Source organism: Suricata suricatta, chromosome 6, assembly GCF_006229205.1.
Source record: "Suricata suricatta isolate VVHF042 chromosome 6, meerkat_22Aug2017_6uvM2_HiC, whole genome shotgun sequence".
NCBI classification, from domain to species: Eukaryota; Metazoa; Chordata; class Mammalia; order Carnivora; family Herpestidae; genus Suricata; species Suricata suricatta.
Window position 1 is genome coordinate 89,428,956 of NC_043705.1, and position 26,191 is coordinate 89,455,146.

General features: G+C 35.4%; 1 protein-coding gene across 2 annotated transcripts in view; it reads right to left on the reverse strand.

The window, feature by feature from the left end:
* The window catches only part of RANBP17 (RAN binding protein 17), a 302,368-nt gene that overhangs the window by 229,320 nt on the left and 46,857 nt on the right, over positions 1–26,191 (reverse strand). For both annotated transcript variants that reach the window (XM_029942874.1, XM_029942873.1), the window contains exon 13: positions 8,192–8,297. In XM_029942874.1, coding sequence (XP_029798734.1) covers positions 8,192–8,297 — 106 coding nt within the window. The remainder of the gene's footprint in view (positions 1–8,191; positions 8,298–26,191) is intronic.

A 26,191-nucleotide genomic window follows, 5' to 3' on the forward strand; every position in this document is an offset into this window, starting at 1 on the left:
GTATATGAGGTTAAAATTTTTCCATGTTTTTAAGTCATTTATATGTCCTGTTCTGTGACCCTGTTTCTTCATATCCTTCACCAATTCTTTCTATTGGCCTCATTTTTTGCTGATTTCTACAAATTCTTTATATATACATTCATACATACATACATTAGAAAACTGAGTCCTTCACCTGTGTATTGTGATAAATGCCATGAAGAAGTATTTGTTAATTTTTTGTTACGTAAAATTTTTATCAGCTTTTTCCTTAGGATTTTACATAATGACAAGGTCTTCTTTCTGAATGTGAGGTATTTTTATGGTTTTTTTCCAACATTTACCTCTATGATACATTTACACTTATCTTGAACACATCTTATGAGATATGGATCAACATTATTTTTTCCCAGATGGCTACCCAGGGGCTTCAACACCATTTCTGTCTTACAGAGTCTATCTTTTGCTCACCATTTCAGTTATATCCTTATCATATAGACTAGGACCATGTATGCATGGTCTTTATTGGACCTTTTATTATATCCTAGCATCTAACTAGATATATCTTGGCCAATTATTTTTTTCATGTTATTTAATGCATTTCCAAAACATTATTTTTAATAGATGTATAATAAGACTATGTAAAAACTTAATCTCATTTTGAATATAAATTCATACTTCAGGGAAATATAACTACTGTCCTCTTTCCTACTTCCAAAGAACTCTACAAAGTATCTAAGTTATAGTATATGAACTTCTTTTATAAAGTTGGTACTGGGGCACCTGGGTGGCTCAGTTGTTTAAGCATCTGACTTCGATCTCCTGGTTAGTGGGTTCAACCCCCATGTCAGGCTCCAGGTTGCCAGGGTGGGGCCTGCTTGGGATTCTCTCCCTCTTACTCTCACCCCCTCCCCCTCCAAAATAAACTTAAAAAATTAAATTAAAAAGTACCTATTGCCAAAGTGTTATGAAATAATATGTTGAAAAACATTTTTATAGTTATTATTTCATATATTTAATATTATTTAAAAGTAACCTTCACTTAGCAAATTTTTTAATACCATTAAAATTTATGAAAGGAAACTTACTGAAGATCACATTTAACAATTAGATTACTATAACCAGGTTGTTGGGTTTTTTTCCTAAGAAGATATATTTGTTCTGTAATTTTAAGAGGAATGACAAAGCTTTTAGTCTGGGTATTTTTGAATTAACAGATTGTTGGGGTAATTTTTAAATAAACAGAAATATTCAGCAAACTGGGTCTAGATCCAGGTGATTTTTCAAGTGATTTAAACAGGCATATTTTGTTTTTGAATTCTTTACTGAGTGGGACCTCCCTTTTCCTACTCTAGTTCTGTTGATTCTATGTACTTTCTCTTGTTTACTTTTATTTCCTTTTTATAGCATACATTCCAAAATCCTAGGAAGACATGAAACCAAAAGACAGTTTGTTGGGATGCCTTTACAACTCATATTAAGCTGGTGATTTGCATTTGCCTAAAAGGCAATGGCATCCCAGCAGGAAAGCAGGAAAGAGTTCCCAGCAGGGTAGGCGGATGCATTTGTCAAAGAAGTTTTGGTAGTTGTACAAGAAGTTCAGGTGCAAAAGCCTCAAGTCCAAATAACCATGGCTTACACAACATGGGTATTTATTTCTCTGTCAAGCAAATATCCAAGGCAGTCCTCCAGGACTAATTAGTGCTCCACAGTGCATCAGGGATTCAGGTTCCTTTCATTTGTTGTTACACTTGCCTCCTTTCACACAATCACTTTGTGGCCTAACATGGCTTCTTCAGCTCCATCCATTACGTTCACATATCTGGCACACACCACATTCACTTACATCCGACCGCCTAGAACACAATCACTTAACCATACCTAGCTGCAAGAGAGTCTAGTAAATCTGGCCTTTATTCAGGTCGCCACATACCCACCATAAGAATCAGGTATTCTGGTACTGAAGAAGAAGGGAAGAAGTGCTGGACAGCTAGTAATCTCTGACTCAGTGCCCTTCAAAGATTTGCTGCCACCTCTAAAAGTGCTTACGAACAGAACTTGTATTGTATATACAATATTCACTTTCAGTTTCACTTTATTGTCCTATACATAGTGTTTTCTTTATGTTAAATTATTTTTGGTAAAGGGCATGGGGGGAATAAGAAGGCGAGTATATCATGAAATAATTTTGATCCAAGTATAAGGACAGCATTTCAAATTCAAAGAGATGAATTTTGGATAGTCAGTTGTTTATATTCCCCTATATATCCAAATAAGTAAGTATTCATTCAGTCAACAAATATCTGAGGGCCCACTATATGGCAGGTGTGTTAGGAGTTCAGAATGTAATAGTGAACAAGACACAGATATTCCCAGTCCTCCAGAAACCTATAGTCTATGCAGGGAGAGACATAAAAGAAGCAATTAAAATAAAGAATGACAAGCTATCATAAACAATACAAAGAAACTGGAGAAGATTCATAACATTGTAAGATGGAACAGGGCAAAGAAAGAGTGTGTGGACAGGAAGAAGAAAACATTTAACTATCTAGAGAGGGAGAATAGACTTGGTTCATTTAGAGCTGAGGAAAGTTCGGTATGGCTATAAAGCAGTCAGATGAAGCTAATGAGACAGGCAGGAGCCAGATTATGAACCTGATGATTCATGTTAATTTTAATCCCAATAGCAATGGAAAATACTGCAGAGTTTGAGCAAAGCACCGATCTAATCAGATCTGTACTGCAGATTCAGAAAACTAGAGAGGAAGCACGGTGTCCACTTAAAACTGAAGCATGAAACCAGGTGAAAGATGATAGGAGCTGAAAAGGAGGGGGGATAGAAACAACTGAATTGGCATAACTAGAAGGTAGTGCTGACAGCGTCTGAAAATGAAGACTACATGGATGCTGGCATGAGAGAAAAAGGAAAACTTAAGGATAACTTCCGGGATTCAGACTTAGGCAACTGAGCGGATGGTGACAGATGAGACATGTGACGAGACTCTGGGCTGAGAGTGGATGGAAGAGAGAAGTTTAATTTTAGTCACTGAATTGAAGACAAATGTGGAACAGAACATGGACGTGAAACCGTTCCACAGGTATTTGGAAGTCAGAAGACAAGAATACTACAACAACACAGAATCACTGAGCAAAGCTGAGGGCTCAGCTGAGGTGACAACTGATATTCTGATTGACAAATGGTTCCTATATACAGAGGAATCCAATTCTTTTATTATCACTTAACAAATTAGAGAAAACTCTGAATTCCCTCAGGGTTAAGGTTCTGCCAGGAAGCTGAGGTAAAAAACATAGCAGTGAACAAAGCAGATAAAACTTATTCCTTTCCTTGCGCTAGTGGAATGAGCAAATAACATATGGGGTAAGAGGACTATGAAGAAACTAAACTAGGGTAGGGTGTTCTTGTGGACTGGGGAATCAGAGGACGAGCCAGCGGCTTATAGCCTACTTGCCTGACGCGAAAGAGTACCATCCACACGGCTGGGAGAAAGCATTCCTAGCAGAGAGGTGCAGTGGCCCTAAAGGAAGAACATACTGGCAACACTCCAAGAACAGCAAGAAGGCCCACCAGTTGGGCTGAATGAGAAAGAGTAGGAAATGAAGTCAGAGAAGTGGTACACGCGGCTCCGAGGCCTGGCAAGGACTCGGGAATCTGTCACGTGTGTGACAGGAAGCCACTGGAAACTTACGAATAGAGAAGAGAAGAGTACCATGATCTAATGGGAAAGAAGCCGAAGTCAGCCATACAATAGCGGAGTTTGAGAGAGAGAACAAAGCTCCGAGCTAGCTGCCAAAGGTTTCATGAGTGATGAGGGAAGACTCGGAGAACAGTTCAAGGACTAAGGAGAGACGGAGGGGGGCGTAACTGAGGGGAACAAGCCTGAACGCAGCAGCCGCTCTATGAGCACAAGCAGACGGAAAAGACACAAGATGAATAAAACGCGATCTCTGGGTAATCACTCAAGAGGTTTACATTCTGGTAATGATGAATGGAACGGAAATGACTATAAAATCATCTTTATTTAATTAGAATTGCACGGCCTGAACACAAATATATTTATTTGCCAAGTTAAAGTAGCATATTTAAATATGTTAAAGCAACATGTTTTAATTATCATTATGACAATATGGGGAGCTTTTATGAATATTAACCTTTTCCTGATAAAACTGCATATAGGTATTTTGGCAGAAGCTTCACGATCTTCTAATTTGGTACTGTTCCCCCAGGAGTTGAAAAGGTATCATGTAACAACACACAGAAGGCAACAGTATTACAGTTCCAGTTATTTGGAACTTCTTCATATGAAATTGATATTTTAAAGCTCCACATAAAACTGCATTCTTATTTAATTTAAAATCTCATTATTTCAACACAGATATTTCAGTGTTTCTACGCCCCACCTTGAATCTGCTTAGCCCTGTCTACATACGCACCACCCTCACTGCTACCTCTCACCCCACCCTTGGCTTCAATCACTTGCCTTGTCGCTCTAGTAAGACTCACATAGTTCCCGCAGATGTAAATCCTCACCCAGGGGGAGGGAGGGGCGGAACAGAGCTCCAGCCTCTACCTCCCCACTCAGAAGCCCCGGCTTCCCCAGTGGTACCTCAGAGAGGCCAGGGAACACAAGTATGAAGTATGAAGAAGTTGAACACCCCCGAAGTAGACTCTAACTAGTAAGAAACAGGACACCGAAACAAGCAGACAGAAAAATGGCTTGTCCTTAGTGCCCATCCTGCCACTACCATGAACTGTTCTGAAACGTATTGGTCCAAACTCTGGGCAAAACTCCTGTAAGAGCAAGCAACCAGGTGTGTCTTGTACTATCTTATACGTTTGATCCTCATTATTCATGGTAGTTATGTTCTATAAAGGCATTATGAAAATTGAGTTAGTCAATATTGAACACTGTGCTCCCAGAGGAAACACAGGGTTAGGATCTTGAGGAATACTGGTCACAATATTTTCACTGACCAATCTAACAAATAACCTTGTTTTATGTGTGTTTCTCTTTAAAGACGTCTTATTTAATATATATTGTTCATCATTAACATTGGACTCATGGCCCAAAGCACAACCTATACCTGAATAAGGGCTACCTAACACGTATTTTTTCTGTAAGGTACTCTACAGCTCTTTTGTTGTGCTTAGGAACCCCAAACAGCACTTCAGCACTAAATTGGGCCCCACTGGACATGTGAAACCGCCAACAAAAAGCACAATGTAAGAAATATGGCACTAAACAGACAATGAAAAGGACGCTTATTTACAGTATCAGAGTATGAAATAAGAAGGCAGAGCATCTGTTCAACCTCAGCTGGGAAAATGGGTATCAAGCAACTCAAATTTTTTGCCGCCATGCACATATCCAAAAATGACTGCAGTAGCACCATGAGTACTGGTTTTGGGTTACAAATTTTAGCAAGTCCACAAATTTGCAAAACTGGAATCTGTGGATAAGGAGCATTGACTGTATTTGCTTTCTGTTCTCTCAATTTTCCTTTTCCTTCATTTTTCCTTCTTTGAAAATGCACCCTTCTCCCCATTCCTCAATAAAGCCTTAGACCATAATCTTCACCTAATGCTTTGTTTTCTAGGGAATGGCTAAACACAAATCAAATATTAAAGTTAAATATGTTTATTGCTTAAGGAAAACATTAAAATTTTCTACTTGGTAAATACACACTTGCTGTTGTTTATTTCCTTGGCAAATATATACCTGTTTTTGTTTATTTCCTGTTATATATATCTAAGGAAAATAATGCCAGTGGGTATTTCTCTACTTGACAATGAAAACTTAAAAAAAAAATCAAACTAACTATATAACCACTTTACTAAATATGTAATGTTGTATTAAAAGGTAACACAGAGGCAAATTACTCACTTTGTTTAAAATTAACCAAAGCATTTTAAGAATGCCCCCATTCATACTTTAAAGTTATTTGATATCAGAAATAATAAATCTTAGAAAAGCTAAAAATATTTGTGTTCCATTCGGACTCCAGTTTCACTGCAAAGGACTAGTTTCAAGGAAGAAAAAAAATATGGAATGAAGAGAAAATTTCTATTCAAAATGGCAATAAATTTATTCAACACTTAGGAATATATTTAAGATTAGTAATGAAGGAGAATGCCACAACCAGGTATAATAATTTTAAGAACTTTGGTACACTGATGGTGGTGACTGCCAGCGGGTGGTGGCAAAACTGGGGTGACATACATCGGGGCAAAAAGCAATGGATAGTCAATTACCCAGTACAAGCTTTGTTTATGGCTGTTGACTAGATTTTTCACCTCATGACCATAGCTTTAATTAGAGGCAATGAATTACTTGCCTTATATTCCTGTTCTACACTGAGGAAAACAGACTTCCAAGACCAGTGGAAAAGAATGAAAGGCCTAGAAAAAGACCTAAAATTTTCGTGTAAAGATATAAGCAGCATTTCAAATGTGTGAAGGGTGAGGTTCATATTAGTTGGTTAACATTATGTAAACTCTGGAAAAAGTATATAAGACAAATGCCAAATACATTAAAAATTAAATATAAAAAGCTGAAACCATAAAAGAACTAGGAGAAAATGTAGGTGAGTATTTTTATTATCCAGGCATGAAGCAGTCTTTCTAAGCATGTACAACTGAGAAAATATGAAGGGCAAATTTCATAGCTATGAATATATAAATATTTAAATCCACTAAGAAAGAAATTTCTAAAACAAATTAAAAACATGGAGAAAACATTTTCAAAGTAAACCGCAAAATATTAAGATCTTTGATATATACTGAGTTCTTATAAATAAATTAGGAAAGATAATCACAAAAGAAAACCAGCTAAATGGTACAATCTATATATATTTATAGATCACAGAGAAAATACAACTGGGAAAAACAGGAATGGAAAAGATTGTTGGACATCACTTGTAACCAAAGCAATACAAAATTAAAAGAAGATATTTGTTTTATTTGGCAAAGATAATTCTATTATCTAATGTTCATCTGCAGAAAATACGGTAACTCTCACAGCCTTTGAGTTCAGAGAATAAACTAAGTATTGAAACTCTTTAAAATGCTGCAGACCATTCAACCAACTATTCAGCCTTTAGGAATTGAAATTAACTCTAATGAAATTATTTTGATCTAAAAGAATATTCACCTCAAAGCAGTTTACATTTAAGAAAAATTGAGAAACCACCTAAATTCCAAAACCCAGGGTATGCTTAAATTATGGAAGTGCTTAGAATATTTAATGTCTAGGTAAAATTCACAATATTATGCTTGATTTAAAAAAAAAAAACAAAAACGTTTGTGGGGCAGGGGGTGGGGGTGGTGTGGATGGCATTTGGTAATATACTGCTTGGTATTTATTTGCCAGGCATTGTTCTAAGCATCTTAAAAGTATTAACTCATTTACCCCTTATAATGGACCAAAATGAATTAGGTATTATTATCCCCATTTTAGTTTACAAAACAGTATTCTAGTATAATTTTTGTTTAAAAACGTTGAAAAAGACACATGTAATGTACATATACCCTCAAGCATTAATTAAAAAGATTCAAAGATCTTTAGCAAAATGACAGTAATAGTTATCTCGAAATTAATCTATGACTTTTCTTTTTATTTAAAATATTTAAGTGTCCAATAAAAACACATACTACTTTGTTATAATGAAAAATGTTATTAAAAAATAAATTAAAATATATAGAAAACCAACTCACGTGTATTATTCACATGTAGGAATTTTCCCCAGTGTTAAGGCAAGCAATTCATTGCTTCTTATTAAGGCTATGGTCATGAGGTGAAAAATCTAGTCAACAATCATAAACAGAGCTTGTCTTGGGTAACTGGCTATCCACTGCTTTTTGACCACATGTTTGTCACCCCAATTTTGCCACCACCCAATGCACACCAATTTTGCATGCTTTGTCATATTCTAAGAAATAAAAAGCAACCTAAATCTTCATCACACTATTCAGACACAAGTTTAAGGTATATTTGATTATAACACTTATTAGAGATTTGACTTCTACAAATCACTTAACCTCTAACCTTCATTAGTTTTCTCACCAGTAAAAAAGAAAATAATACCTTCCTCAATGGCCAAATACAAAATATTTTAGCTCATAATCCCAGTTCAATAATAACTAAATTTCTTAACTACTTAGTAAATTTCTGTAAATTTCACAGACATCACTTACCGACAGGATAATTCTCCATCCATCGCATCATGTTCATCTGTACTGGTATAGGTTAACCTTCCTCCAACAACTGTCCCAACTAAGTATACTAGCCATGCAAGACGTCCTAAAACATAACAGGAAAGAAAAATGTTTAGGAAGTACTGATAGAAACAATGTTTATTTTGCAATTCTGAAATTGGCAAAATGATCCATTCTTCCAAACAAATGATGAACTACTGTGAACTCAGTCCTTGACAGAGAGTGGAGTGGGTTTTATGTTTATCAAGGCGGTATAACAGGAAAAATTACAGACTTCAAAGACAGATAAACTTATGCTCAAAATCCCAGCTCGAACAATTTGCTATATGATCTTGCATAAGTTACTTACCCCTTTATACATTATGGTTTTCACTTGAAAAATGGAGAAAATAATATCTACTGTGCAGACTTACAACTAAAATTAAATCTGATTAACAAAATGCCTAAAGTAATGTGTAGAACCAGGGATATAAGTAAGCACTAATATGATCCAATGACCAGCATCTTTTCTGATCACTGACCAGACATGGTCAGTGTCACGAGAATACCAGTCTGATTATTTTTAGTATTGTCCCTGGTTGAACCTAATAGATGGTAATAAAACTTATTTTGTGCATAACTTTTTAAAAAACAAGATCGTCACTATTCAAATCACGTAGTCTGACAACAAAATTAACTTCCCGGGGAAGCAAGGGCTTAACTAGCTACAACAGAGGCACACACTTGTGAAACCTACAGTTTTCACAAATCGTATTTTGAGGCAGCCAAAATTGAGTAATTCAGAAATGGAAGTATTTATTGCATGATTTTTATTTACAGCATATTATTTTACAACTTAGATTCACTGATCTATGTGTCAGATTCTCCAAAGTTTTTCAGACCTTTATGAATAATTAACAACCAATTAGACCAATTATCTTGCTAAAAAGAAATTTTGTGCTCTTATAGGGGCTGATTCTTCAAAGTTGACCAGGCTTTTTCATAATACCAAAATCAATTATGTTTCTGCACTGAGACACCTTCTCAAGTAAACTGAAGTATTTTTCACAGGGTACTGACTTGAATAGTCTTATGGCTGTCTTTGCCTGTTGGAAGATTTAGAAAGGATAAACATATGTAGAAAAAGAGCACATTCTTTTATAGTCCCATGAATACTAGCCATCATTACTCTACAATTGATCAACTCCCTCTAACATCTAGAGGGAAATCAACCTATTGAGGTGACAGACTTCCTGTAACTTAGAAATATAACCTGGCAAATATCCACATCCCCTACTGAATTATAAAATGACAATGAATAAATCAGAATAGACCCAATTATGCAGCCCTGGACATTAACAATGTGAAGCAGATTCAATAGGAGCACAAAAACACTAATTTGATAAAGTAATTCATAAACCAGACTCAAGCCTCAAGATACATATAATTAATTTTTAAAAAACAACAGAACAAAAAGCCCATCAGGAAGCTGAAGGTACTAAGAAAAGTTACCTATGTACTCAAAATTGTTTTATGATTAACATAAAGGTCTTAGTAACAAACACTATCCCCTGATGACCCTACTTCTATGGTGGGTCCTCTCAAGTGATTTCTCTTCCACACTTCTTGTATCTCAGGCCTACAACATGGAGGTGTCCTTGATGCTCCTGATTTCTACTTCAAAAACATACTCCCTCCATCATAAAAAGCACTCATCTTATGTCATCAAACTATACTACCAAACACCCTTTCTGGCTGCAATGATCTATTCTCCCCCAGGTTATTTTCCCTTACTCTTTGAAGGTGTTCATTCCTGGCTTGCTGTCCCTCTTGCCAACAAGATTTCTATTGCAATCAGTAGTGACTTCAACTTTACAAAGATCAATCCTCCAACACCAACAATCCTTCATTCCATTAGGAATCTCCAGTAACCTATTACTTTCTTTCTTTTACCAACTTTGCTGAAATATAATTCACATACCATACAATTCACCCACTTATTCAAGTCAATGTTCTTAAATAAATTCACAGGGTTGTACAACCACCACCACCACCTAATTTCAGAACATTTCCTCTCTCCCCAAAGAAATTCCGTTCCACACTCCTCAACCTCACTCCCATCCCTAAGCAACTACTTATCTACTTTATGTCTCCTCAGATTTTCCCCATTCTAGACATTTCATATCAACAGATCACATAACATGTGGCTTGTGTAACTGTCTTTTTCACTTAGCATACTGTGTTCAAAGATCATCCACGTTGTAGTTACAGTGGTACTTCATTTTTTATAGCCAAACAATTATGCCAGAGTGAGGGGCATTGAAGCAGAATGGATGAATGGGAGGGGGGAAATACAAACTTCCAATTATGAAATAAATAAGTCATGGAAATACAAGGTACCACATAAGGATTATAGTCAATGATACTATGATAGCACTGTATGGTGACAGACGGTAACTACACTTGTGCTAAGGATACCATGATGTATGGAAAAGGTGAATCACTGTGTTGTATACATGAAACTAATACACACTGTGTATCAACTATATTTTTAAAAAATTCCACTGCTGGACATATCACATTTTATTCATCTCTACATCAGCTGATGGGCATTTGGACTGTTTCTACCTTTTAACTTTAAAAATAATGCTGCTTATTTATAGAAACAGCCCAAGTATCTTGATATATGTATATACATATATATGTGTGTATATATATGTGTGTGTGTGTGTATATATATATATATATATATATAATGAAATATTACTCTGCCATAAAAAAAAAAAAAGAAATCTTGGGATGCCTGGGTGGCTCAGTCAGTTAGGTGTCTGACTTCAGTTCAGGTTATGATCTCAAGGTCCATGAGTTTGAGCCCCGCATCGAGCTCTGTGCTGACAACTTAGAGCCTGGAGCCTGTTCAGATTCTGTGTCTCCCTCTCTTTGCCCCTCCCCTGCTCATACCTCTCTCTCTCTCCTTCTCTTCCTCTCAAAAGTAAATAAACATTAAATTTTTTTAAAAAAATGAAATCTTGCCATCTGTAACATGAATGGAGCTATGGAGTATTATGCTAAGTAAAATAAGTCAGTCAGACAAATACCACAATTTTGCTCATGTGGAATTTAAGAAATAAATGAGCAAACGGGGGTAAAAAGAGAGGCAAACCAAGAAAGAGACTCAATTATAGAGAACTGATGATTACGAGAGGATAGGTGGGTGGGAGTGGGTGAAATAGGTGATAGGATTAAGGAATACACTTGTGATGAGCACAGGGTGTTGTATGGAAATGTTGAAACATTATATTGTATACTTGAAACTAACATTACACTGTATATCACTTAACAAGAATTGAAATACTTAAAAAATAATGCTGCTATGAAAATCTGTGCACAGCTTTTATGTGGATAATTTCTCTTGGGGATGCCTAGAAGTAGACTTACTGAGTTATATGATACATATATTTTTAACATTTTGAGAAATTGGCAAACTGCTTTTCAAAGCAGCATTATCACCAGCAATATATGAAGGTCCAAATCTTTATCAACACTTGTTATTATCTTTTTGATCATACCCATCCTAGTGAGTGTCAAATGGTATCCTGTAATTTTCACACATCCTTCCCTGATGAATAATGATGTTGACCATCCTCACATATGCTTACTGGCCATTTGCATGTCTTCTTTGGTGAAAAGCCTATTTAAATCCTTTGCTCATTTTTAAATGGTGCTATTTATCCTTTTTATTACTGACCTGTAAGGGTTCTTTATATATTGTAGATGCAAGTCCCTTATCAGATATAAAATTTGCAAATATTTCCTCCCATTCTCTGGGTTGTGTTTTTACTTTGATGGTATCCTTTGAAATAGTCTGAGATTTTTAATTCTGATGTAGTCAAAATTTTGAATTTTTCTTTTGTCACTTCAGTTTTTGGTGTCACATTTAATAAACCACTGCTCAGCCCAAAGTCATGAAGATTTACTTCTATATTTTCTTCTGAGTTTCATAGTTTTAACTCTTGTATTTGGGCCTATGACTTATTTTTACTTAATTTTTGTGTGTGGTGGGAGATTTTGGTCTTATTCTTTGCATGTGGTATCCAATTGTCCCAGCACCATCTGTCAAAAAAACTATTCTTTTATCATTGAATTGAATTTGCCACTCTTATCAAAAAGCAATTCATTATACATTGAAGGATTTATACCTGGACTCTCAATTATATTTCACTATTCTGATGTCTACCTTTATGCCAATGCCACACTGTCTTGATTACATTTGCTTTGTAATGAATTTTGAAATCAGGACATGTAAGGCCTTAAACTTCATTCTTTTTCAAGCTTATTTTGAATATTCTGGGTCTCCTGGATTTCCTTATGATTTTAAGATCAGCGTGTGTGTCAATTCTCGTGCTGAGGTCAGCTGGGATTTTAACAGAGATTGTGCTGAATCTCTACGTCAGTATGGGGAGTACTTCCATCTTACCAATATCAAGTCTTCTGATCCATGACCACAGATGTCTTAAACAATGGTTTACAGCGGTCAGTATATAAGCCTTACCTTCTTTTTAAACTTATGCCTATGTAATTTATTCTTTTTGATTCTATTTTACCTGAACTTCATTTCTGATTAACTGGTAATATATAGACATGCTGTTGATTTTTGTTTATTGATCTTGTATCCTGCAACTTTGCTAACCTCTTATCAGTTCTACAGGTTTTTTGGGATCTGCCATTTATTCAGTCTCTTACAAGCTTCATGTCTTCTCTACCCTGCTTATCTAGCTTTAGTTCTATGCTCAATCATTATAATCTCTGCCTTGCATACCACTTCAATTCCTCTCTTGCTCTGACACACTCCTCTTGCAAAACCATGATTGTTTAAACCCAGTTCCCTAACTAGTCTTTCCCTATACTTACACAGCTTAATATGACTGGAGAAAGAAAGATACAACCATGCTGACCAGCCTCACTTTGAATTCACCTTCTCAGCAAGGCCTGCTATAGCCACACTGTCAACTTTCAATACCTATTGTAGGTAGCACACCTTGCAGACAGCCATCATCAATTCCTCTGTCCATGTATGCACAAGCCATCAAAAAGTGGAGTCTATTCTTCCAATTCTTTTAAGGGAGGCTGGATTATGACTGCTTTGACCAAAAGAAAATGGTGGAAGTAACATTATTCCAGTACTGGGATTAGTCTTTAAGAGAAAGAAGCAGCCGCTTCTTCCAGTCTCTCAGGGAATGTTCACACTGGGGAAGCCAATCACCATGTAAAAAGACCACATATCCTGAGAACACCATTATTAAGAGGCCCAAACTAGCAAAGCAGAGAGAAAAATGCCCAACAAGAGACTATTCACCAAACATTCCAGCCCAGATACCAGACTTGTAAGTAAAGAATCATTCAGGTGACTATAATGCCAGCTGTCATCTGATTATAATGCCTAAAAGATCCTAGATGAGAATCATTCAGCTAAGACTTATGAATACCAGAGAACACTGAGAGATAACAATAAATTGTTATATGATAAGCCACTAAGTTTTGGTAAGAGATAACGGGAGCATAATTTGCCAACATTTCATGACCTCCTTCTCTGCTTCATTGTTCTAATTTTTATACTTATCACTTTCTAGTGTAATATATATTTTACTTACTTATCTTATTTTCTTACCTGTCTATTCCAACAGAATATCAACTGCATAACTGTTACTTATTTATTTTTTGTCTGTTGCATTTCCAGAGCCTAAAGCAGTGCTGGCACATCAGAAGTTATCAACAGACATGGGTTGCTGAATTAGGAAATCATTACATAGAAAAGATACCATGAAACAGGCAAGAACAAGTTAACATTTTATTATAACATTAGTAAACATTAAAATGTAGAGTCCTTACTAAAAAGGAATGATAATGGTAATTATATTTTTATTGCTTAAATAAAACAAAAGCAATTTCTCCTCAAAGCATACTCAGTCAAGATGTATGAAAGTCTATCTTCATCATTTGCAGATTCTCTAATCTGAAAATCTGTCCACTAGGTAAAGTTTACTTGTAACTCCATTCATGTGTCAGTGGACAACAGCAAAAACATCTGAACACTCCTCGCTGAGGCAAAACAAAGCAACACTCTGTCTTCTTGCTTCATCTTTCATACTGCAAACCAGTAAGTATTCTTTCATGGCTTTTTGGTGCCCAATATTTGTGTGCTCAAATTTGTGCTTTCTGTCGGTGATTTTACTATTTAAAATACTCCCAAGAATAGTGAAGTGTCGCACAGTGGTCCTATGTGAAACAAAGTCTGTTATGTGCCTCAGAGAGCATATACATGTGTAAAATAAGCTTCATCCAGTCATGAGCCCTATGGATGTTGCCTATGAGTACAATGTTAATGAATCAACAATATTCATTAAACAAGGTGCTTTAAAACAGGAACCCATATAAAACACAGTTATATGTTCATCAGTCGATGAAACTGTTGCGACCAGGGGCTGCAACCTAGGAACGCGGGTCACAGGGGCTGCGACCAGGAACCTAACCCATATCTACCCTAGAAACAATGGTTTAATATTTGCTAATTCAGTGTTCACAGCAACTTTATAGATCATAAATTCTGAATAAGGAGATTTGACTATATTTCTCAGAGTCTTACAGAGGTCATTATTAATAGATTATGCTGCAACTGTGCATGGGACATATGCATTTTGAGTAATGGATGTGAATCTGAAACACTGCAAGCATAATTTTCGATGAATGCAGTGTAATAATTTACCTACCCAATGGGAGTCATTATTTAAAAAATATCCTACTAGAGGGGCGCCTGTGGCTCAGTCGGTTAAGCCTCCGATTCGGCTCAGGTCTGATCTCACGTTCGTGGGTTCGAGCCCCGCGTCAGGCTCTGTGCTGACAGCTAGCTCAGAGCTTGGAGCCTGCTTCCAGTTCTGTGTCTCCTTCTCTCTCTGCCCCTCCCCCTCTCATGCTCTGTCTCTCTCTGTATCAAAAATAAATTTTAAAAAAAACATTAAAACAATTAAAAAAATATATCCTACTACAAATTTTTTCAAAATGAAAAATATTATGTAAGTATAAATAATAACCTTCTTTATATGTTTTATCAATCCAGATTTTCAGAGACTGGTTTTTCATTTATTTGTTCATTTTTATTTATTTGTTTTTTATTTGAGAGAGAGAGAGCATGAACAGGAGAGTGGCAGAGTAGGGCAGAGGGAGAGAATCTTAAGCAGGCTCCACAGTGTGGAGCCTGACACAGGTCTCAATCTCACAACTCTGGTTCATGACCTGAGCCAAAATTAAAGTCAGACACTCAACCAACTGAGCCACCTAGGCACCCCACAGACACTTGTTTTACTTTTTTCTTTATGTTTATTCACTTTCTGAGAGAGAGAGGGGGGGGGAGAGAGAGAGAGAAAAGGGGCCAGCATGAGTGGGGGAGGGGCAGAGAGAGAGAGAGAGAGAGAGAGAGAGAGAGAGAGAGAGAGAGGGAGACACAATCTGAAGCAGGCTCCAGGCTCTAAGCTGTCAGCACAAAGCCCAACGCGGGGCTCAAACCCACAAACCTCAAGATCATGACCTGAGCCGAAGTCAGTGGCTCAACTGGGCCACCCAGGTATCCCTCGATACTGGTTTTTCTTGAAGCAAGTTTGCCTATTACTAAAAATAATAGCAAACATTTATATGGTATTTTCCATGTACTAGGTAATATTCTAAACATTACCTATTACCTATATTTATATTCATTTAATGTCACAAATACTCCTATTAAGTACTGCGGAGCTATGGTTCCAATACAGACAATGGAGTTTCAAGAGTTCATTCTCATACCATTAGAAGATACTATTTCCTCTCAAGATCAATGACAGGAAATGCTAAAACACCATAGTTGACAATTAGCTGGACCACGATGATCCAACAGTATTATGATCCAACCATCTCTTGAGTTTTTATTTAATACATTTTAATACCTAATCCTGAATTTTTTCTGTCTCCAAATTTTAGTCACAGATGAGATTGCATCTGCCTTTGGGATCATGTGTAGTGCCTTGCTACTTCCTTTGAGTCTCAAACTGCCCATGATAAAACCAAGTATATGTGATACATGAAATTAATATGTGTTGAACAGTTGAACTTAAAATAAGCAAACTTATTTTGGGAGTTTATTACTAATGTAAATTCAGAAACATTTGCCTATTAGCTCTTGATAAAAACAAGCCTACTTGAAAATAGTCAAAGAATTCCTCATGCATGTAGTTTTTATATCTATGTTGAAATATCAATATTAAAAAATGAAAGCAGTATATTTTAGCTACCAAGAGCATAGGCTGGGTTCAAATCCTGCCTCTACAGTAATTTATACTGCTAGTTACTTAATTTCTCTTGGATTTAATCCCCTCATCTATAAATTTGAGAGTGATACTTATACCTGGCTCTCAGGCTTGTGAAAACACTAAATAATATTTTGCATACAAAGGGCTTATAATAATGCTTGTTATAAGTGCTCAGTACATGTTGGCTATTCTTACTATTACTATGATTATGATCATAAAATAGCCTTCCCATTTTAGAAAATTCTTCTATATCAAACCTACAAAAACGAAAACATACTAATGCTACATTTATATGTTCATTCTGAGTTTTACTTTAGAAGCTGCTCAAGAAAATTAACACACGATACTTAAGAATTTTTAAGATCTTTTCCTCTCTGCCAAAGAGGCTTCTTGCAATTAAAGCTATTGGCCACATATACTTTTTTAATGCCGTTTGCAAAACAAACAAGCAAAAAACTGTAAATTGAAGAAAAACTTCCAAGTAAAACACATGCATGTACTTGTCTATGTGGCATGTTCTGCCACAAGGATATAACTAAACAGATGTGTGTCTGAGGCAGGGCGAGAAGGGAGAGAATCCATGCCCAAAGGATTGAACCGAGTGAGAGACAGATAAAGGGGAAAAACGATTTCTTCGGTGCAGTTGATGAGTAGCACTGTCCAATAATAGAAGAATAAAAGATACTAAATACAGGACATGGATTTCTCAAATTTAACTTTTTTTATTGTTTAATTCCTTTTATTCTACGACTTTGAAATTAAGGCTTGTATATCAAAAAATGCTATGCAAAAAATAGCATGAGATCAGTTGCGAGCATCCTTTTTCTGAAATTATGGTAAATTCTGAATGGAAGTTTGTTTATTCGGAGGAAAAACAGAATGTTTATTTACTCTCCTTGTTTTAGGAAACAGTGACTTCTGTTATACAGCGAACAGCAAAGCAGGCATTTCTTAGCCCTTAGAAACTTGCTGACCACTGCCTGAATAAATCAGGATCAGTGTTAGAAACCAACAACGGAACATAAAAGCATTATTAGTAAGCTATCAACATAATTGTCATATTTAGCTGATTCAGAAGTAGTGTTTCTCATACACATCGTCTAAACCTCAGCAATTTTAGGCTGACAACATTCAAAACAATAAATGCTACTTTGGCTACAGAATTCTGTCCACAAAGTTTAAAGAACCATGTAAATCCATAAATCGAAATTACATTTAGAAATTTAAATATCCAATACATGAGTGTTCCATCTATATTTGTTTTGAATCTCATCTTTATAATGAGACTAAATTTCCATTATAATTTTCCATTTTTCTATTTATTCTGAAATGTTCAGGGCACTTGTTTCAGCAGCTGTTCAAGCACAGAACATTTTTTCCTTTAACAAAATAATTATTGCTGTAATAATCTGTAATTATGGTTTATAACTGCAATAATCCCAAAGAAATCAGTCATTACCATAGATCACAAGTAATCGTTAACTACTGTTAATGACCTATTTCTTAGGGATTATTGTTTTTGTAAACCATGACCATATCACCACAAACATGGAAGAGCAAGACAATATAGTACAAATGAGATCATAATATAATAATAAACTTATTTTGTAACATTAAAAGCCATTAAGCATCTAAATTAAAGCACACATACGAGAGCATATAATTTTCTTTGTTCAACACTGTTTAGTCTGCACAAAAGAAATCTGAATACTGCTACATATGATGGTATAAACTAGAACCACATTAGACATTTTTTGTAATATAAAGCAATCATTTTTAAGTAGACCAGAGATATCTTTAAAAGTAGATTCCTTCCCACTGACCTTTCAACCAAAAAAAAAGCAAGGAAACAAATGTTAAAAATTTTCTATGTATTGAGCATTAGATACAGAAATGTATTATAGCCTATGATTAAAAACTCCTGGAATTTATATATATTAATCAACAATCAGGTCTGACTTACTTCATTCCAAATACACTTATTTAATATCAATAAATTATTACATTGATGTTAATTCCATTCATGTATCTCAAAACAGCTATACTTTCATTTAGTACCCTTTTGTAGGAAAACACGTATTTGATTTTACATCTGAATCTTTTTACATTATAATATTTGATATATATGAAGCTATATGTCATGGATATGAAGTATGCTAAAACAAACACCAGTGAACTCCCTATCCAACTTAAGAACCAAGACTTCCCAACACTGTCTCACCTACCTTCACACCCTTCCCCCGGCTTATGCTCTTACCTGCCACCCTAGAGGTAACCATGATCCTATATTCGGCACTTATTATTCTCTTGACTTTTTTTTCCCTCATTTTACCACTTGCATACAGTCCTAAACAATGTATTTTTAGTCTCACTTGTTTGGGGGTTTATTAAGTGTTTCGTACTATATACAGCTTCCTGAAAATTGCTTAATTTCACTAGCTATCCTATCTCTGACATTCATCATAAGTACACCTGTACGTCATTCAATTTTACTGTTATATAATACTGTATTGTGTAACCATTATGATCTGTTTATTCATTTTCATGTTTATGGGCATTAGAGCTGTTTCCACTTTGTGTCTTCAGGAACAATTAGACTATGAATATTTTCACGCATGTCCTCTTGTGTAGAAGAGACTTTCTAGAGGACACACCTAAGAGTGGAAGGGCCAGGTCAGCAGGGAGTCAAATGTTCCACTTTGCAAACTAACATCAAATTGATTTCCATTCCATTTCCAACTGATTAGTTTATAATCCTACCACAAGTATATAAGAATTCCTTTGATCTACATTCTCCTGTATGATTTTCCAATTTACTGGGAGTAAAATGGTTATCTCACGTGCCTTAGAAGTATACACAAGTATATGGAGTTTATTATTATTTTTACCATTTAGTTTTAATTGCAAATTAGTAACAATGTGGACTCTCTGATGCTATGTGATTGAAATTGGTTGAGACTTGTTTTATATACAAATAACTTGCTCAACTTTATTTTTTTATTTAAAAATTTTTTTAATCGTTTATTTATGAGACAGAGAGAGACAGAGCACAAGTGAGGGAGCGGGAGAGAAAGAAAGGGAGACACAGAATCTGAAAGAGGCTCCAGGCTCTGAGCCATCAGCACAGAACCCAACACAGGACTCAAACCCATGAACTGTGAGATCATGACCCGAGCCGAAGTCAGATGCTTAACTGACTGAGCCACTCAGGCAACCCCGCAACTTTTTAAAACTAAGATATAGTTGACATACTAGTTCCAAGTGTAAAACATAATGATTTGATATTAGTATATCTTAGGAAATGATTACCACAATAAGCCACACCTCACTTAGTCACCAACTTTTTTTATGGTGAGAACTTTTAAGGTTTACTTCCTCAAAAAGTTTCAAATATACTGTACTATAGTCACCATGCTATCCATTATATCCCCATGACTTATTTATGTTTCAACTATAAGTTTATATCTTTTGACCACCTTAACCCATTTTGTCCACTCCCCTCTCCCCTCCTCTGGCAATCACCAATCTGTTCTCTGTATCCGTAAGTTCAGGTTTTTGTTATGTTTTACTTTCAGATTCTATACATAAGTGAGATCATATGGTTATTAATCTTTCTGACTTATTTCACTTAGCATAATGTCCTCAAGATCCATTTTTGCTGTTACAAATGGCAAGATTTCATTCTTTTTTATGGCTGAATAATATTCTATTTTATACACACAACACACACACACACACACACACACACACACACACACACCACATTTTTCCTCCACTCATCCATCAATGGACATTTAGATTGCTTCCATGTCATGGCTACCATAAACAAAGCTGCAATAAATACAGGGGTGTAGATTATCTTTTCAAGTTAGTGTTTTTGTTTTGAGTAAATACACAGAAGTAGAACTGCTCAATTATATCACAGCTTGATCTTTAATTGTTTGAGGAACTACCATCTGTTATCCATAGTGGCTGTACCAATTTACATTCCTACTGGCAGTTTACAATGGTTGCCTTTTCTTCACATCTTTGTCAACACTTGTTTTCCCTGGTCTTTCAGATAAAAGTCATTCTAAGAAGGGTAAGGTGGTCTCTCACTATGGTTTTGATTTGCTTTCCCCTGATGTTTAGTGATGCTGAACACCTTTTGATGTACCTGTTGTTGCTGAGTTGTAGGAGTTCTTTACATATTTTGGATGTTAACCTTCCATCAGATATATGTTTGCAAATATTTTCTCTCCTTGGGTAGGTTACTTCTTCATTTTGTTAATGAAAACATTCAATGAAGAACTTCAGCAAAGATTTACTGGTAGAAACCATTCCTGTTTATCTACTGGTAGAATATCTTTTGTTCATCCTTGTTCTCGAAAGATACTTTAGCTAACATATAATTTTGGATTGTTGTTATTTTGGCATAGTTCTGGAAAAATAATATTCTACCTTCTTCTGGCTTACATTTTTACTGTTGAGAAGTGAGTTTATCAGTCTGTTTCATACTTCTCAAGTTGCTTTTGAAATTTCCGTCTTTGGGACTATGTAGTTTGACTAAAACGCTGTTTTTTGTTTTGGGCTGATACGTGTTGTGCTTGCTATACCAATGGATTCACGTCTTCATTCAGAAACACTCTCAGACAGAGATTCTTCAGTTATTGCCTCTGATCCATCTTCTCTCTTCTGCTTTTCTGGAACTGACTTTGATATCCTGACCTTTCATCGCATCCTTTAATTCTGTTTTTAATTTTCTCACTTTCCTTGTTTCTCCACATTCTTGAAAATCTCTTCAAACCCAACTGCCAATTTGCGAATTTTTTTCTCAGCTAGATCTAACTTACTGTTTAATGCATCCATTAAATTTCAGATCACGAAAACTTTTCTTCAGTAATAAAGATTTTACTTAAGTCTTCTTCGGTCTGCCTAGTCATTTTTCATACTCTTTTTTTGCTCACTTGTGATTCTATTTTTTCATCTCTTTACACATTTCATACTTTATTTTATATTCCTATCCAATTTTAGTATCTTAAGTCCTCAGGTAGGTCCAAATCAAATATATAATTTATTGTTTCTCTTAGTGCTCATTCATGATGTCCTGTTTCACTATTAGTGTGCTCAATATTTTTTAAATTATGAGCACTTATATGGTTGATCTTCATCTGTAGGATTCTCAAGGCCCTAAATTATGGTTGCTATTTGTTAGAGAAGATTTTAATTTACTATTTTGCTGGACGCCAAGGGTCTCTAACAATTTAGAACCACTTTATCGCCTCTCAAGGGTCCAACTTAATAGAAGAATCAAGTGCAATACACCTACCTTGCCACTGATCTAAGGCTTTGCCATCAATTTAATCATTGCTGCTGATCATTTGCCTTTGAAAGCGATACTACCTTTTGCCCTTGTTTGCTGTTGACTAGTCCCATTCTGGTTAAAGTTCTTTTTTTTTCTTTTGAGAGAGAGAGAAATAATGAGAAGAAGTGGGGGGACAGAGGAGTACAGAGCAACAGAAAGGAGAAGGAGCCTCAAAACTTCACGTATGTATTTCCAGCCCAGCAACGTATTAAAAAGTTTATCCAGGAGTGGATTTTACAGGTAGCTGGCCAAACACAAACCAAATTACAACACAGCATCATCTGAATAAATGGAGAAAACAAATCTGAAAAGATACTATGGGATGCCATTAAGTCATTAGACCAAAAAAACCAAACTTAAAAAATACTACAACACAGGCTTAAAGGGCAACCACAGCTACAAAAAGATACTTAACTAAAAAGACAGGAGGGATGAAAATCCAGTCTGTGCACTGTTACATCGGCACCTGTCTAATTTGCTCAAAGGCACGAAATGTACTTCTGAGCTGATACAGTAAAATAAATCCTCAAAGACCAAAAGTGTGTGGGCTAAAATTTAGAGACATATGCATGGAAACAACTAGAGAACCTGAGTTTCCCCCTGATGCCAATGGAAAGCCTAGGGCATGCCCAATGTGAGGAGTCCAACAAGAAACTCACTTGTAGTGGAAAAAAAAATAACTGGAGGGTCAAAAACCTTCACAGAAAAAGACTACAAAGAAACTTGTCTGACTTGACTTCAACATTAGGTAGAGAAGAGGAAACAACTCTCAAGTCAGACCTCACATGGTGTGCGGCCTTGCTACAGACTAGCAGTGTGATATAAAGAACCTCATTCTAAGGAAATAGTTCACATGGTATTGAGTTGGTAGTCCTCCCCCACTCCATTTAGTTAATGGACTAAACATTCCAGTTATAAGACAGGATGATCAGATTAAGTTTTTTAAAAAAGGAAGAACTATAGACTGTCTAAGAGAGATGTAATTTAAATATCAAAACATAGACAGACTGGAAGTAAATGGATGGAGAAGAATATACTGTGTAAATGGAAAGCATAAGAAGGCACTGGCTATGGTAATATCTGATAAGACACATTTCAAGATTAAAGAGTCAATTAATAGAAAAGATAGAACAATTATAGATGTCTATACTTATAAACATCTTACTTCTACGAAGCAAAAACTGACAATTAAAAGTAGTATAGCCAGTTCCACAATCATATTTGGAAATTTAACACCTCTCTCTATAAATAATTGAAACACATCAAAACAAAACAAAACAAATCAGTAAAGACAAAGAATACCTGAACAACACCAGTAACCATCTTGACTTAATTTCGATTTACAAGTTGCCATTCCCAACTGGTAAAGTACATATTATTTTCAAATGTACATGGTATTTTGGCCAGGACACACTATAGGCTAGGTCATAAAACAAGTCTTAATAAGCTTAAAAAGTTTGAAATCCTACAAAATAATATTTGACCAAGGTATTATTAAATTAGAAGTCAGTCACAATAAGACAACTAAAAAACCCTCAAATATTTGAAATAAAAAGCACACACTTGTCAAATAATCCACAAATTAACAAAGAAATACAGATTAGAAAATACTTTTAACTAAATGATTATAAAAAATAAAGCATCAAAATTCATGAGATGCAGCTAAAACAATGCTTAACAATGATATTTATAACATTAAATGTTTTTTTAAAAAAATACAGAAATCTAAAACTCAAAGATGTAAAAATCTCCACCTAAAATTGGGCAAGGAGGTGGAGAGATCAAATAAAATAAATTGTATAAGGCAGAAAATAATAAGGCTAAAATAACTTATAAAATAAAAAAGTGAACAAAGAAAATCAGTGAACCTAGAAGTTGGTTATTTAAAAAGATAAACAAAATTGATAAATATCTAATTGGGTCATTTAGGGGAAACGAAAAAAAGGGCAACAATTGTCAATATGAAGAATGAGAGATGGATGGGTAAAATGGGTGAATGAGGTCAAAAGTTAAAAAATTCCAGTTAAAAACTAAGTCATAGGGATGCAATGTACAACATGTTGACTATAGTTAATCCTGTATTGCATATCTGGAAGCTCCAAGAGGCCAGATCTTTAAAGTTTTCATCACAAGAAGAAAATACTTTTGTAACTATGTATGGTGACAGACGTTAACTAGACTTACTAAGATGATCATGTCACATTATATACAAGTATCAAATCATTATGTTGTACACCTGAAACTAATAACATTGTATGTTAAGTATACTTCAATTAAAAGAGAAAGAAAGAAGGGAAAATCATTTCAGATCCTACAGTCAGTAAAAGAATAGTAACAGGGGCACCTGGGTGGCTCAGTTGATTAAGCAACCTACTCTTGACTTCACCCAGGTCATAATCTCATGGTTTGTGAGATCGAGCCCCACACTGGTCTCCACTGACAGCACAGAGCCTGCCTGAGATAATTCATTCATTCATTCTCTCTCTCTCTCTCTCTCTCTCTCTCTCTCTCCTCTCTTTCTGCCAATTTCCCACTCATGTTCTCTCTAATAAACTTAAAAAAAAGAATAACAGATTATTAAAAATAATCTTCTTACAATAAAGTCCTTGAAAGATACAAATGACTACATTAGGCACTTCAACAGAAAATTTGAATAGTCCTGTATCAATTAAAAATTTTGAATTTGTAATTCTAAACCCTCTAGGCCCACTGACTTTGCTGGTGAATTCTGTCAAATTCTTTAAGAAGTAGTATTAATAGTACACAAACTCTTTCAGAAGATAAAGAAAGAAGAGAAAACACTCCCTGACTCATTTTGTGAGGCCAGCATTACCCTGTTACCAAAACCAGGCAAAGTCATCGCAAGAAAATCAGACTACAGAGAAGTAGCCTTCATGAACATCAACGTAAAATAAGAAGTATATTTTACAAACAGAACCAAACATCATATAAAGGAAAATTATATAATAACCAAGTAGGATTTACCTTGGGAATGTAAAGCTGGTTTAACACAGAAAAATCAATGTAATTCACTATATTAATAAAAAAGTGAAAAAAAAATGGGTCATTTGAAAAGGTGGATAAAAAGCATTTAAAAAAATCCAATGCACCATTCAGTAAAAGGAGCCAGAGGAATAGAAGGGAAAACCCTTCAGATAACATCCTACTTAATGGTGAAAGACTCAGTACTTGGTATCTACAAACAGAAACAAGGCCAGACTACCCACTCTTACCACTTTTTCAGCATTGTACCCAAGGTCCTACTAGTGGAATAGGGCAAGAAAAAGAAATAAAAGGCCTGAAGACAAGACATAAAACTGTCTTTATTTGCAGATGACATGATCTTATAAAACAATCCAAAAGAAGCCACAAAAAAGCTATTCGAATAAGCAAATTTAGCAAAGTCATAGGACACAAAGACAAAAATCAATTCTGGTTTATAGAGTAGCAGAGAATAATTATAAAATTTACAGTAGTATCAAAAATATATAGGAATACATTTAGTGAAACATTTTTAATACCTGTGTGTTGAAAGCAATCACACATTGCAAAGAAAATTAAGGGACAGCTATCTAAGTGGAGAAATAGATCATGTCCACAAACTGGAACAGTCAGTATTATGAAGATGGCCCAAATCAATGGATAGATTGAGACAATCCCAATCTAATTCTAGTGATATTTTTTTTAAAGACATTAACAAGCTGATCCTAAAATTAATAAAGAAACACAAAAGACCTAGAACAGACACAACTAGTTTGAGAAAGAATGAGATAGTTAGATTACCTGATCTCAAGACTTACAAAGTTATAGTTACTGAGACAGTAGAACACTGACATAGGATAGACATATTGCTCAATGGTACAGAATAGGATCCAGCAATAAACCCTAGCCTTTTATAATCAATGGATTTTTTACAAAGGTGTTACAATAACTCAGTTGGGGAGAAAACAGTTATTTTAGCAAATAATGCTAGAACAACTATATAATTGTATGGGTTGGGGAGGGGGCCTTACCCCTAACTCACACAATTCACAAAAATTAACCCCAGGTGTTGGGGCCCAGTAGGCAATAATAACCCTCACACAATATTTTGCCTCTTGGGCCGCACATGTGGCTTCTGCTCATCCTATGATTTACTTTATTTTCTGGCTCTTTGTCTACTGTAGGGAGTGAACATAATCCTCTCCCAAAAGATTTGCTTAAGGCTGTAGGGAGTGAACATAAATCTCTCCCAAAAGATTTGCTTAAGGATAAGCATCCCATCCTTGAATAATTAATGAAGGGCGTTAAGGAATGTATATCTCCTCATAGAATTCTTCA